The sequence below is a fragment of the Otolemur garnettii genome, unplaced genomic scaffold (assembly GCF_000181295.1).
Source record: "Otolemur garnettii isolate 467f Iridium unplaced genomic scaffold, OtoGar3 scaffold00026, whole genome shotgun sequence".
NCBI classification, from domain to species: Eukaryota; Metazoa; Chordata; class Mammalia; order Primates; family Galagidae; genus Otolemur; species Otolemur garnettii.
The window spans coordinates 20,841,387-20,854,843 of NW_003852421.1; the positions used below are offsets into that span (position 1 = coordinate 20,841,387).

At 41.7% G+C, this 13,457-nt stretch overlaps 1 protein-coding gene across 1 annotated transcript in view; it reads left to right on the forward strand.

Annotated features, from left to right (window-relative positions):
- Window positions 1–13,457, forward strand: part of CARMIL1 (capping protein regulator and myosin 1 linker 1) — a 352,275-nt gene continuing 338,818 nt past the window's right edge. Inside the window, exons 1-2 of the mRNA XM_003788342.2 lie at window positions 1–395; window positions 4,627–4,724. Coding sequence (XP_003788390.1) covers window positions 356–395; window positions 4,627–4,724 — 138 coding nt within the window. The 5' untranslated portion in view covers window positions 1–355. The remainder of the gene's footprint in view (window positions 396–4,626; window positions 4,725–13,457) is intronic.

The following is a 13,457-nucleotide window of genomic DNA, read 5'->3' on the forward strand; positions in this document are numbered from 1 at the left end:
TGGGCGGGCGCTACGCCGGCCGGAGCTGCGCGGCCGACAGCCAGCCGCAGGAGCAGGCGCCGCAGCCGCCCCGCGCCCGCTGGAATCCCGTCCGCTCGGCTTTCCGCCGCCGGGAACTGCGAGGAGGCGTCATGTAGCCGCGGCAGCAAACCCACCTCTTATCTGCAACTCTTTTTTTTTTTCCTTGGTGGGGCGGGGGGCGCGGCAAAATTGTCTCTTTGCCCCCTCCTTTTCGCGCCCACTCTCGATCGCAAGCTGCATCTGCCGCTCTAAAAAAATTGAGGGGCTAGGGGAACAGCCGGGGGCCATAAATCAGAGTCAGACCTGCAATACCCCCTGCACCTAGAGGGCCACCATGACCGAGGAGAGCTCCGATGTTCCTAGGGAGTTGATAGGTAAGATTTGCGTGATTGTTAATTTTCCATCTTCTTCTGTGTACTCCTCTCCTCCATCTCCCTTCTCACCTTTGCTTTCCCGCAGGTCCGGCGAAGTCTCCCCTCCCCGTAGGTCAGAGTTGTTTTGGGCAGGGTCGCTGGGGGGCGCCGGAAAGTTTGCTGCCATCGACCGTCTCACGCCAACTTCGGAGAGGGAATGTGGTGGTGGTGGGGAGATAGGAGCCCCGGGAGGGTCTCTGCTGAGAGCCCCAGGCCAGACGAGGGGTCCGCGTTGGCGGAAGAAGGGGACCGGTTCCTTCAGTCTTGGGAGTTCTGGGAGCGAGAACCTTTACAGCACCCGGCCCGTAACCCCAAACTTGGGAAAGTTGAGGAAAGCCTAGCAGTAGGATAAGTGGCGAGTGCACAGTAGGTCGTCTCCCGCACGTGTCAGGCAGCCTCCAGAAAATGTCCTGAAGGAGGTGCCACTCGGACTTACGGACTTGGGGGAGGGGACGCTGATCTGGTAAAATGAATGGGCCTGGCAAGGTGTGGCTTGGTGTAGCGAGCTGGGAGCGAAAGGGTTACAAGGCTGACGCAAACTCGGGCCAGGAAACTGAGGGTTAATGATAAAAGCCTTATTGTAAATAATCATTAACCTAGTGATTCTCCCTACCCCAGATCTCTCTGGGAACCTGTGAATGGTACCCCGTACAAGGTGACCCATTATTTGAGTCCCTTAAGGTTTTTTTCCTTTGGGAGGGAGGGCGATTGGATAGTCTTGAGGGTTAACTTAATTATCTGGAGGGTTAAAATGGCAGAGCTAAAATAGGACGGGGGAGTGCTCTGAAAACCTAGTGTTTAAGCGTGTGTTTGTGTGTAGCATGTTGTATTGTAACAAGGTGCGTGTGTCTGTGTGTGTGGATGTGTTTTGAGCCCCAGTGACCTATATTCCCTACTGTACCATCTTTGGCACACTACACAGCTTTACGGCTCAGGAAGATGCTGTTTAATCGGTGCTTACCATAAGAGGAATTCTAAGCTCCCATTTATCTCTATATGTGGAATTTGGCCCTCTGTTGCTGGTTTTAGCCATACTTCAGAGGAATTTGTGTGTGCCCTTCCATAAGTGACTGTTAACTCAGCAGGTAAAACTTGATGTAAGGAAGCTCTTGCTAGGTTTGTCTGGGAGCCTGTGCTTTTGTTGAATTACAAACCTGACCCTTTATCAGAATTTATTTTAGAGTATGAAGTTACTTCTCTCTCTCACTCTCTCTGTCTCACACCCACCCATCATACTCCCATCAGGTCCTCTTTTCTATCCCCAAGAATGGAGTCTCTCACTTTGCTAGAGTGAGTGACCAATTGGGTTCTGGAAGCTGAGACCTTTCCTACACCCCACCAAAGGAAACAAATGCTAGAGGCTTTAAAGATGCCTCCAGAGGAGGTCCTGAGAAAGTGTTTTAGGGAAGGGCTTGCTAGGCTTTCGGAGTAAAAGGATATCTAAAGAGGGTGGCAGATTTTTAATTTATACAATAAATTGTCTTTGAGCTTGGTAATGAGAAGTTTAGATAACTAGACTCAAGTGAAGAGGGGAAGGATGGAGTGGAAAAAGGATATCTGTTAGACTAATGGCTCTCAAATAGTTTGATGTTTTTTAAAAGTTAAATTTGACCCCTGAGATGGAGTTTGTGTATGTATTCAATATTGGCAATATCATATATCTTTCAGTAGAATGAAATATGCTTTTGTGATATCGCTGGTATGATTTCTCTGGGCCTTTCAGTGGTCCAGTTGCCCTGGTATGGTAGGGGAGATTCTTGCACCTGCTTTACCCTCTAAATGCAAATGCTCAGTGGAGCTCTATTCTGATCAATTCAAAATGGCATCCATGTGAAAACCTCAGTCTATTTCTTTAAGCTAATCCCCCAAAATATTTTTTTAAAAATGTATTGTTAATCTTTCTGATGGCAACAGTAATACAGAATTTTTACAGAAAAAAATTAAATGCAGAGGAGACCCTTGTATTACTAGAGATAGTTGTTTTTAATCTTTTAGTATATAACTTTGCAGTCTTTTTCCTTCTGTGTATATTCTTAAGTCAATTTCAGATGCCCGTTTCCCACAATTCTTTTATTTATTTATTTATTTAGGAGAGAGAGGAGTAGGCTGTACTTCTTTCCAGTTCTGATAAGATAGGAACTGCATAAAGAACTCGCAGTACAGTGAACTCCCACACATGTCCCCTTCACCCAAACATTCCACCTCATTGCCATTCCTTCAACAGGCTTTGCTTTCTTAGGTTTCCATGTTGTTTGCTGTGCTGACAATGTCCTAGTTTCCCCCTCTTCTCTTTTCTTATTTTAGTGGATCTAATTTTTTATAATGGTATATTGATAGTAAAAAAATTTTGATCACCTGTAATAGATATATATTACTAAAGTACATAACACACTTCAGTTAACATGTATAATCTAAAACAATCTGAAACATATACTGTAAATAGAAGTAAAATTTCTATTTTCTTCCTGCATCTCAGTGAATTGTTTTGTACATTCCACTTTGGAAACCAGTGGCCTATTTCTTATGCCTTCAAGATTCCTTCCTCCTTGAAGTCTTTTTTTTTTTTTTTTTTTTGAGACAGAGCCTCAAGCTGTCCCCCTGGGTAGAGTGCCGTGGCATTACAGCTCACAGCAACCTCCAACTCCTGGGCTCCAGCAAGTCTCCTGCCTCCACCTCCCAAGTAGCTGGGACCACAGGCGCCCGCCACAACGCCCGGCTATTTTTTGGTTCCAGCCGTCATTGTTGTTTGGCGGGCCCGGGCTGGGGATTCGAACCCGCCACCTTAGGTGTACGTGGCTGGCGCCCTAGCCGGTTGAGCTATAGGCGCCGAGCCCCTCCTTGAAGTCTTCATGTGCTCCCTTACCTATGACCTCATGTACTGTGTGCAGATTCATTTAGGGAATCCCTCTGTGGCCTTGATTGTAAATTACCATGAAAAGCCGAGACCATCTCTGTCTCGTGCTTAGTATAAAGTACCTGGCACACAGGTACATGTGTTTGTTGAATATGTAACAGAATGGTTATAATACAGAATACAGAGCTGTGGGAGCATGGAGGAAGGAATTATATTTTGGAGGGTAAGTAGAATATAACCAGGAGATTAGGGAAAGGGCATCTCAAGAAAGAGAATAATATATGTAGAATCCTGCTGTAAAAACATGAAGATGTCAAGGATGATTGGATTTTTAGTTATGAGCTGAGATATTAAACTGAAAAAATGTGAAAGCCCTTGAATGGCATGCTGTGAGGTTTGGGTTCATTCAAAAACTATTGCGACTCATAGACTTGAAAGGACATGATCATTCTCAGGGTTTCAGAAAGGTTACTGTGGTTACAGAGATGACTGGGCTGATAGGTTAGAAGCTCTTGGTGAGAGATTCTGAGGCTTTCAATGCAGTCATGCCCAGGTGATCAGAAGCTGATTACAAGGTAGGTTTTAGGAAACTGACATTTTACCTGAGAGAAAAGAGTTGTCAAAATGCAAGATTTCTAACTTCATTAATGTCTGGGGAGAAAATAATGAGTTTGATTTGGGACATGTTCAGTTTAGAATATTCTTGGGAGTCCTAGAAAGACTTTCCTACTACCATCCAAATTTTCAAGTCTGTTTTTCTCTCCCAATTTTTCTTCCCATTGCCTTTGATCACCCTTTGGGGTGCTGTGCAGTGATGATTTTGGAAAGACAGATGGTTGGAAGTATCCTTCTCTGGGTAAATCATTGGGTCCAATTCTGGTTCTTTGCTTTATTTTCCAACCATCATTTCAAGACATTTGTAGAAAATGTAATATTTGTATGGCACTATGATGAAACCAAAGGCTGCTGGGGACCAGAGGCAACCAGTTAAAGGTTGATGGAGTTTATGAATTTCTGTTGTACTGTGGTCTTCATGCAATATAGTGCTGCATCACACTGCCCTACATTGCTGGTTTTTTTTTCCAAGCAAGATTATATCATATCATACATGGATTGGTATTATGTTTTGTGCTTTTGTATTTGTCTTAGCATCTCAGTACCCAGTATAAGGCACAAAAATAGGTATTTATTAAAAAGTTAATGGCTAGTAAAATAAGCACATGAAAAAAGACAACAATAAATACAGACAAATACACTCCTCCAAGTGTTCTCTCCTCCCTAATGCTTTTTTTTCTTATTCAAAAAAGAGTGTAATAAAAAACTATTCCCTTCTTTCAGAAAGCATAAAGGATGTTATTGGAAGGAAGATAAAAATTGCAGTGAAGAAGAAAGTCAAATTGGAAGTTAAGGGAGACAAAGTTGAAAACAAAGTACTGGTAAGTATTATTGTTTATTTTTATTAAAAACGTTTGGAAGTGAAAATGTCTTTATATATATATAAAATTTCATTTGTTCATTCAAAAAACAAAACTTTTTTTCCTTTTTTCCTCTTACAGCTCTGGAAAAGACTACGATACTTATTCAAATATTTGCATTAATCGTGTTCTATGTTTTGTTTCAAAGCTCTGATGACCATTGTGTCTTAGATTACTTGGAATATTTCTTTGTTGGAAATTAAAAATAGGGTAGTTTAAAATTTAGAGATCAAAGGCTTTTAAATTATATTTCTCAAATTGTAGTATCCATCAATATTTAAATCATCTCCTAGAACTTGTTTTCATATTATTCAAAGTTTCACGTTAAACAGAACTTATTTATTTGATGTAGTGGATGATTATTTGACTTTATTTATAAGGTCTTATGTATGAATTTTTAACACATTGACTGCCACAGTAGGAAAAAAAAATATTTTCTTGGGGCCCTGGTGCTTTTATTTAATTTTATTACAAAATTAAAAACTTTGAAAACAAAATGATCCTTTCTCATTTAATGACAAATTTGTTATTTTTTGGTTTTCTCTGTGTGAGTAATATGCAACTCATGTGGTGCTAGACATCACTTTTTACACAGCATGCCACGGAAGTTGTATGGGACCCATGACAAATTTATTGGATTTGTTTCTGAGAATTGAGTCTTTTGTTATTCCATAAGTATTTAGTTGTGTCTAGAGTGGTCCTGGATGAAGACCTGTGAATCATACCCTGTGTGGATGTGCAGCAGTGTCACGTTGCTGCATGCTTTCCTATGAAATACACTCACAGAGCTGCCAGGCAAACATTCAAAGTGAAACGCACAATCAGAAGTTATGGTAATCTGAGAACACAGTCCTGCATGTGTGGTGTGCTTGGGCAGCCTGCTGGAGCCGAGTGACAGGAGGTGGGGTAGACAAGCCAATTGCCAGTGAAAACAGTGAGCAGAGGGTTCATAGCTTCATGAGGCCCTGGGTTCAAAACTAGCATGAGTTAAATACAATGTACATGGCAGTTAATGTTTAAAAAATTTTATCTCATGTTGGTTGTATTATTTAATTAAAATTTCTCAAATGTTATATCTAGGTTCATCATCTAAGGGGTGATGATCTGAGAATGTGGACAAAGTATTGGTCATTTTACATAGGTTTTTGCTGTTTTGGAGGCGATGTCTGTTGAAGGCAGTATCCATTAATGTGATTGGACTAGGGGTTTTCCCCTACTTTGTGAGAAGGGTTGTTGGGGTCCGAGAGTCTGGACCCTGCTGGGCACAAGCTCTTAGAGAGTCATCAGTGACTGAGTTTTACCTTTAGAGAGTTGAAAAGCCTTTTGTGGTATTTTAATGATTTCTAGGTTGAGATTATAGCAAATCTAAATTTAAGCTTAGGTGTAGAGAATATTCTGTTTAACTTTACCATGGAAATTCCCCAACATACGGAAATATAAAGAGTAGTATTTTGAACCTTGTGTACTTGTCATCCCAGCTTCAATAATTTTTGGCATACCAACCAACTTTGTTTTATCTATCTCCTCTATCCCCCTACCCCCAGAGTATTTCAAAACAAATCTTAGGTATATGTTATTGAAAGAGATTGTTTTTAATATTCCATTTCTTCAGTTGAAGTTGCCATAGAATTTGAAGTATCTTTCTGATAACATCTGTCTTGAGAATCTTCTAAAATATCTAACCCCAGGATATGTGACTGTCTTTTCTTATAGATGTAAGTAAGGATTATGCTATTGGTATATGATTTCTATTTCTCTGTTGTCTGTATATACAGTGTGTGATGGCAGAGGCTTTGAAGTGGGAAAACCTGAGTGACTTTTGCCCTCCAATAAAATGTGCTTATGTAAACTGCATGATTAAGGTTATCAATAGCAGAAATGATTGATGCCATTGTTCTATTTTATTTAGCTTTAATAAAGAATAAATTAAATTATGGCTTTTAAATATTGTTCAACAATAGATTTTTTTACTTTTTGGAGGTGGAAAGAAGAAATATGGTTTCTATCATATATTTAAAGTAAAAAAAAAATATTTATTTGTTTTAGAGACAGTCTCATTCTGTCACCCAGGCTAGAGTGCAGTGGTGTAATCATAACTCACTGCAACCTTGAATTCCTGGGCTCAAGCATTCCTCCTGCATTGGCCCGCCAGAGTGCTGGGATTATAGGAGTGAGCCACTGTGTCCGGCCAAATTTTTAATTATATAGTAATTTACAGGATGAACTCATCTCTTTACAGCTTAAATGTCAAGAAGTGGTTGCTGCAAAAGTCTAAAAGATGGTACTTTGGTTATTATTTGGTATTGATACTATTCATTCTAATAAGAATAAAGCCATCACAATTAAAATTGATGATACTTAAATTTAAGAGGCAAATTTAACTGTTCACTATAAAAGTAGCACTATTTAAAAGTAGTTGTTGTACTAAATGCTAAGATTTTTTTTTTTTTTTTTTTAGACAGAGCCTCAAGCTGTCCCCCTGGGTAGAGTGCCGTGGCATTACAGCTCACAGCAACCTCCATCTCCTGGGCTCAAGCGAGTCTCCTGCCTCCGCCTCCCAAGTTGCTGGGACCACAGGCGCCCACCACAACGCCTGGCTATTTTTTGGTTGCAGCCGTCATTGTTGCTTGGCAGGTCCGGGCTGGGAATTCGAACCTGCCACCTTAGGTGTACGTGGCTGGCGCCTTAGCCGGTTGAGCTATAGGCACCGAGCCAATGCTAAGATTTTTTTTCGTTCATTTTGACATTCTCTGGAGTTGATTAAAGTTGTAATCAAATTACAAATGTTTTTGAATTTATGCATTTATCTCCCCAAATCTGAAATCTAAGTAGTTTCTAGGATTTTGGCCTAAACTTGTTATGTCTGTTACCTACTTGCCTAGGCAGGATTTTTTTTTTTTTTAGATAGAGTCTCAGTATGTTGCCCTCAGTAGAGTGCGATACCATCATAGCTCGCAGCAATCTCACACTCTTTGGGCTTAAGCGCTTCTCTTGCCTCATTCTCCCAAGTAGCAGGTACCTGCCACAATGCCTGGCTACTTTTTGATTGGAGTTGTCATTGTGGTTTAGCAGGCCTGGGCCGGGCTTCAATGCGCCAGCCCTGGTGTATGTGGCTGGCGCCCTACTCACTGAGCTACGGGTGCCGAGCCAGGCAGAAATTATTAATAGGAATACTCAAGCTCTGGCTTTCTTTGATAGGCTTCAAGTTTGAGCAAGAAGATTTAAGAAGTAACCTTCAGATTGTGGATTTTGGAGTTTTCAACTTTACAGAAATTTCATTATTGTCAGTCCACTAGATAAATGAATAGGTTTAATATTTTCTTTTTCTTTCTTTCTTTCTTTCTTTTTTTTTTAGATAGAGTCTCACTTTGTCACCCTTGGTAGACTGCTGTGGTGTCAAGCTCACAGCAACCTCAAACTCTTGGGCTCAGATGATTCTCTTGTTTCAGCCTCCCAAGTAGCTGGGACTATAGGAACCTGCCACAGTGCTGGTTATTTTTAGAGATGGGGTCTCGCTCTTTCTCAGGCTGGTCTTGAACCTGTGAGCTGAGGCTATCCACCCGCCTCAGCCTTTCAGAGTGCTAGGATTACAGGTGTGAGCAACCACACCTGGCCCGGGTTTAATATTTTCAGTACACTTTTTTTGAGTTGTTCTCCTGTTCTTTTTTCCCAGTGCCCCCTAATTACCTCCTTTTGTTCTCATAAAGTTAGGAGTGTGTTGTATTTATTTGGTTCCTTCTTTTATACTTTGAGAATTTATACGACTTTAGTTTACCTTTTGTAGAGAGTTTATCTTCTTTCTTCTCCTGATCATAGTAGCTAATACTTATTGACCACTGACCAAGGCTGAGTACTCAGACTGTGCTGAGTACTCACTAATGCATTGCCTTATTCCATCCCTCTACTATCCCAAGAGGTAGGCACTTTTTACATCCCCATTTTACAGATGAAGAAATTGAGATTTGGTGAGGTCGAAGTAACTCGCCGTCCAGCTAACTTATGACAGAGCTGGGATTTGATTGCAGATCTGCCTCACCTAGAATGAGGATCTGCCTCACCCTATCTGCTTTGCCATTATGTTTAAAATAAAGAGAAAACAGCCTTTGCCTTATTGTTGCTGACTTCAAACAATGATAGGGGAGATTTGGACTTTATAAGGATCAGTCTTCACCCATCTTTGATTTGGTTGCTCGATTTATCCATTAATTTGTTTCATACTTATTGAGCATTTATTGAGTGTCAGGCATATATAGTGTACAAGATGGGTATAATCTCTAACTTCAGGGGATTCTGAGTTTACAGTCAAGTTGGAGAGGTAAATGTGTAGCCAGGCAGTGATTTGAATGTGCTATGAGTGGATGAATGGGAACTTGGGGAGCATAGAGGAGGAGCCCCAAACTCAGGTCTGAGAATCTGGGAAGACTTCCAGAAGGAAGTGAAACCTATGCTGACACTCAGTAAATTACTGAGTAGTGGCCCAGGGAAGAGAGTGGAGACATGTTCTGGATAAAGGGGAAGCCTGACAGAACTTAGCAGGATAGAGAAACATAGGAGGTACAGGTCTGGTAAGGAGTACAAGGTAGAGACGGTCAGGCAGGAAGCCTGATGCCTTTCTTTGCAGTTGGGATATCAGGTAAAAGTTGGAACTGGTTAAGCAGGTCTCTCTTCTTGCCACTTGTTTCTAATGACTTTCACACGCACTTTATTCTCCTTTCTCTCTGGAGGCAGAAGAGTTAAGGGCACAGATTTTGTAGTGACACTGGGTTCACACTACTGCTCAGTAACTTTATAACAATATGAAGAATCAATTGTTTTCTCTAATGAAGTAGGCATTGTAACAGTATCTATTTGTACACGGTTGCTTTGTGATAAAGTGGTATATTTAAATACCGGTTAGCACAATGTTGCAAATGGTAAACACCCAGCAGATGGTGAAGCAAGAGGAACCAAGGGGTCCTTGGTTCTGAAGAAAATTTGGCTGGGCAAGGTAGCTTCCACCTGTAATTGAACGCTTTGAGAGGCTGAGGTGGGAGGATTGCTTGAGCCCAGTACTTCAAGTTTGCAGTAAGCTACGATCATGCCACTCTGCTCCAGCCTGGGTGACAGAGTGAAATCCTACCTCTAAAATAAAGAAAGAAATAGCTAGGCACAGTGGCTCATGCCTGTAATCCTAGCACTTGGAAGGCCAAGGCAGATGGATTGCCTGAACTCATAGGTTCCAGACAGCCTGAGCCAGAGTGAGACCCTATCTCTAAAACCAGCTGGGCATTGTGGAGGGTGCCTGTAGCCCCAGCTACTTGGGAGGCTGAGACAAGAGAATCACTTGAGCCCAAGAGATTGAGGTTGCTATGAGCTATGACACCATGGCACTCTACTAAGGGTGACAAACTGAGACTCTGTCTCCAAAATATAAACAAACAGACAAATAAATAAATAAATAAATAAGCAAGGAAGCATCTGGTGCCTTTATTGAGGGGTTGAGATCAGTGCACCATAACTCCAAGAGGTTTTATTCAGTTTGTGACTCCTTATTAGCATAAGAGAAGGCAACAAGCTAGATCAAAAATTCCTGAGATATGCTTTGGTCAAATGAAAATTAGAAATGTTGGAAGAATGTTCTAAGCTTAAAGAAATTTGACAATTGGGTGTCAAAGATAAATTAGTTGCTCTATAGCTTTTCACAGACATTACAGTGCATGTTGGTGCTTCGTACATTCCTAATACTTGAATAAGATATGCTGTCTTTCCCAGAATTATTTGGCTAGAGACCCTAATGACTATAGGCTGGGAAACTGGGATGGAACAGGCCAGAGCTGGTGCCACTTGGGACAGTAAAGAAAAGCTAGAACAGGCTAGAGGAGGCTATGGCATCATTAGAAGTGTTCTGGGGGAATGGGATAAAGCTCCATTCACCCCCCTGCCCCCCTTTTTTGAGACAGTCTCACTGTGTCATCCTTGGTAGAGTGCTGTGGCATCACAGCTTAAAGAAACCTCCAACTCTTGGGCTTAAGCAATTCTCTTACCTTGGCCTTCCAAGTAGCTGGGACTACAGGTGTCTGCCACAACACCTGGCTAACTCGTCCCTCCTTCTTAAAATCTAAATGGCGAGCAGGTCTGCTGTGGGCCACACTGGCATGACACGTCATCTGTTGCTGTAATTCCTTTCCCTATTGTCTTTAGGGGATGTCATTAGAAAGATATTTTGTGGTTCTTAGAATCTTATTCCTTTCTCCCACTTTCTAATTGAAACTTCACTCAATTATTCCAGAATTTGGACTTTTGAAAAATGTATTTTAATTAATGTATTTTTAAAAATTAAACATCATTTTAAAGATATTGATTCATATACAGTTATAGCAAATAATACAGAGAGGTCCACTTGTACCCTTTATCCAGTTTTCCTATCTCGTCAAATTACAGCATAATATCACAACCAAGACAGTGACTTTGATACTGTGAAATGCAGGAGATTTCTGTCACCCCAGGGATCCCTCATATTGGCCTTTTAAAGCCATGACCACCCCAACCCCCACCTTCTCTGACCCTTGGTAGCTACTAATCTATTCTCCATTTTTATAATATCACCATTTTAAGAATATTACATAACTGTAATCATATAGTATATGCCCTTTGGGGATTGGCTTTTCTTACTTAGCATTAATTCCCTGGACCTTCATCCAAGTTGTATCAATTATTTCCTTATTGAGAGCCTCACTCTGTTGCCCCAGGCCAGAGTGTCCTGGTGCCAGCCTAGCTCACAGCAACTTCAAACTCCTGGGTTCAAGTAATCCTCCTGCCTCAGCCTTTTGAGTAGCTGGGACTATAGCTGCATGTCACCATGCCTGGCTTATTTTTCTACTTTTAGCAGAGACAAGGTCTGGCTCTTACTCAAGCTGGTCTCTAACTCCTGAGCTCGAGTGATCCTCCTTCCTCGGCCTCCCAGACTGCTAGGATTATAGGCATGAGCCACTGCACCCTGCCCAATTATTTCCTTTTTTGGCTGAGGAGTATTCCATGGTATGGATGTATCACAGTTTATTTGTCTGCTGATGAACATCTGAGTTGTTTCCAATCTTTGGCTATCAGGAATAAAATGGATATAAATATCTGTGCTCAGATTTTTGTGTGAACACATTTCTGTGACAAATGCCAAGAAGTGCAATTGGTAGTTTGCATGGGAATTGCATGTTTAGTTTTATGAAACTTCTAAACTGATTCCCAGAGTGGCTATACAAGGCTGTGGTCCTTTTACCAGCCATATATAAGTGATCCAGTTTCTCTAAATCCTTGGCAGCATTTGATATTATGTGAATTTTTCAGACTTTTTTTGTTCAGGGCTAATGGTTGAAAGAAAAATACTGTCAGGCAGGAGCAAGGGCCCTGGCAACCTCTTCCAATCCACATTTCTGTTGCTCCTCTCAGGGAGAGGAATGTGCCACTCCTCTCTCTCTAGCACTGTGGCACTGAAGTGTGTGGAATGTTCACTCCTGGTCTCAGCTTTGTTTTTTTCTGTTTGATTTTGGAATTTGGGCTACAATATGTTTGCCAGCCCCTTGTTCTTCTTTATCCCTCATAAAATACATCAGAAGCAGGTCTTCCTTTCTTCCTAGACTGAGCAGGTAGGGAAGTGGAGTACCAATTTAACCATTTGGTTTATTCACCTGTTCTTTAAAACTACTCATCTGTTGTCCATTTATTTGGTTTGAAAAGTAAATGTGGGCTCTGCTCCTGTGGCTCAAGTGGCTAAGCTTCCAGCCACATACAACTAAGGTGGTGAGTTTGAATCCAGCCCAGGCCCACCAAACAACAATGATAGCTGCAACCTAGGTGTTGTGGTGGGCACCTGTGGTCCCAGCTACTTGGGAGGCTGAGGCAGGAGACTCGCTTGAGCCCAGGAATTGGAGGTTGCTGTGAGCTGTGATGCCATGGTACTCTACCCAGGGGGATAGCTTGAGGTTCTGTCTCAAAAAAAAGAAAAGAAAAGTTAACGTGGGCTCGGCTCCTGTAGCACAGTGGTTACGGCACCAGCCACATACACTGAGGCTGGCCCGGGCCAGCTAAACAACTATGACAACTGTAACAAGAAATAGACAGGCACTGTGGCGGGCCCTTGTAGTCCCAGCTACTTGGGAGGCTGAGGCAAGAGAATCACTTAAGCTCAAGAGTTTGAGGTTGCTGTGAGCCATGGACAAGCCACTCTACCAAGGGTGACATAGACTCTGTCTCAAAAAAAAAGAAAAGAAAAAGAAAAGTTAATGTGGGCAGGGCACAGTGGCTCACACCTGTAATCTTAGTGCTCTGGAAGGCTGAGGTGGGTGTATTGCTTGAGGTCACAGGTTTGAGACCAGCCTGAGCCAGAGCGAGATCTTGTCTCTAAAAATAGCAGGGTGTTGTGGCAGGTACCTGTACTCCCAGCTACGTGGGAGGCTGAGGCAAGAGAATTGCTTGAGCCCAAGGTTAGAGGTTGCTGTGAGCTGTGATGCCACAACACTGTATGGAGGGTGACAAAAGTGAGGCTATCTCAAAAAAAAAAAAGTTAATGTAAAATTCCTTTAATGTATTTCTTTTGTTTGGGCATTTATTTATGCCTTTTGAGCGCTTTAATTTGGCTTAATTGGAACAACTATAAGTTAACTTTAAAAATGTTGAAAAGTATAGAGGTATTATTTTGGGTGACATGTATCCCTAAAATAT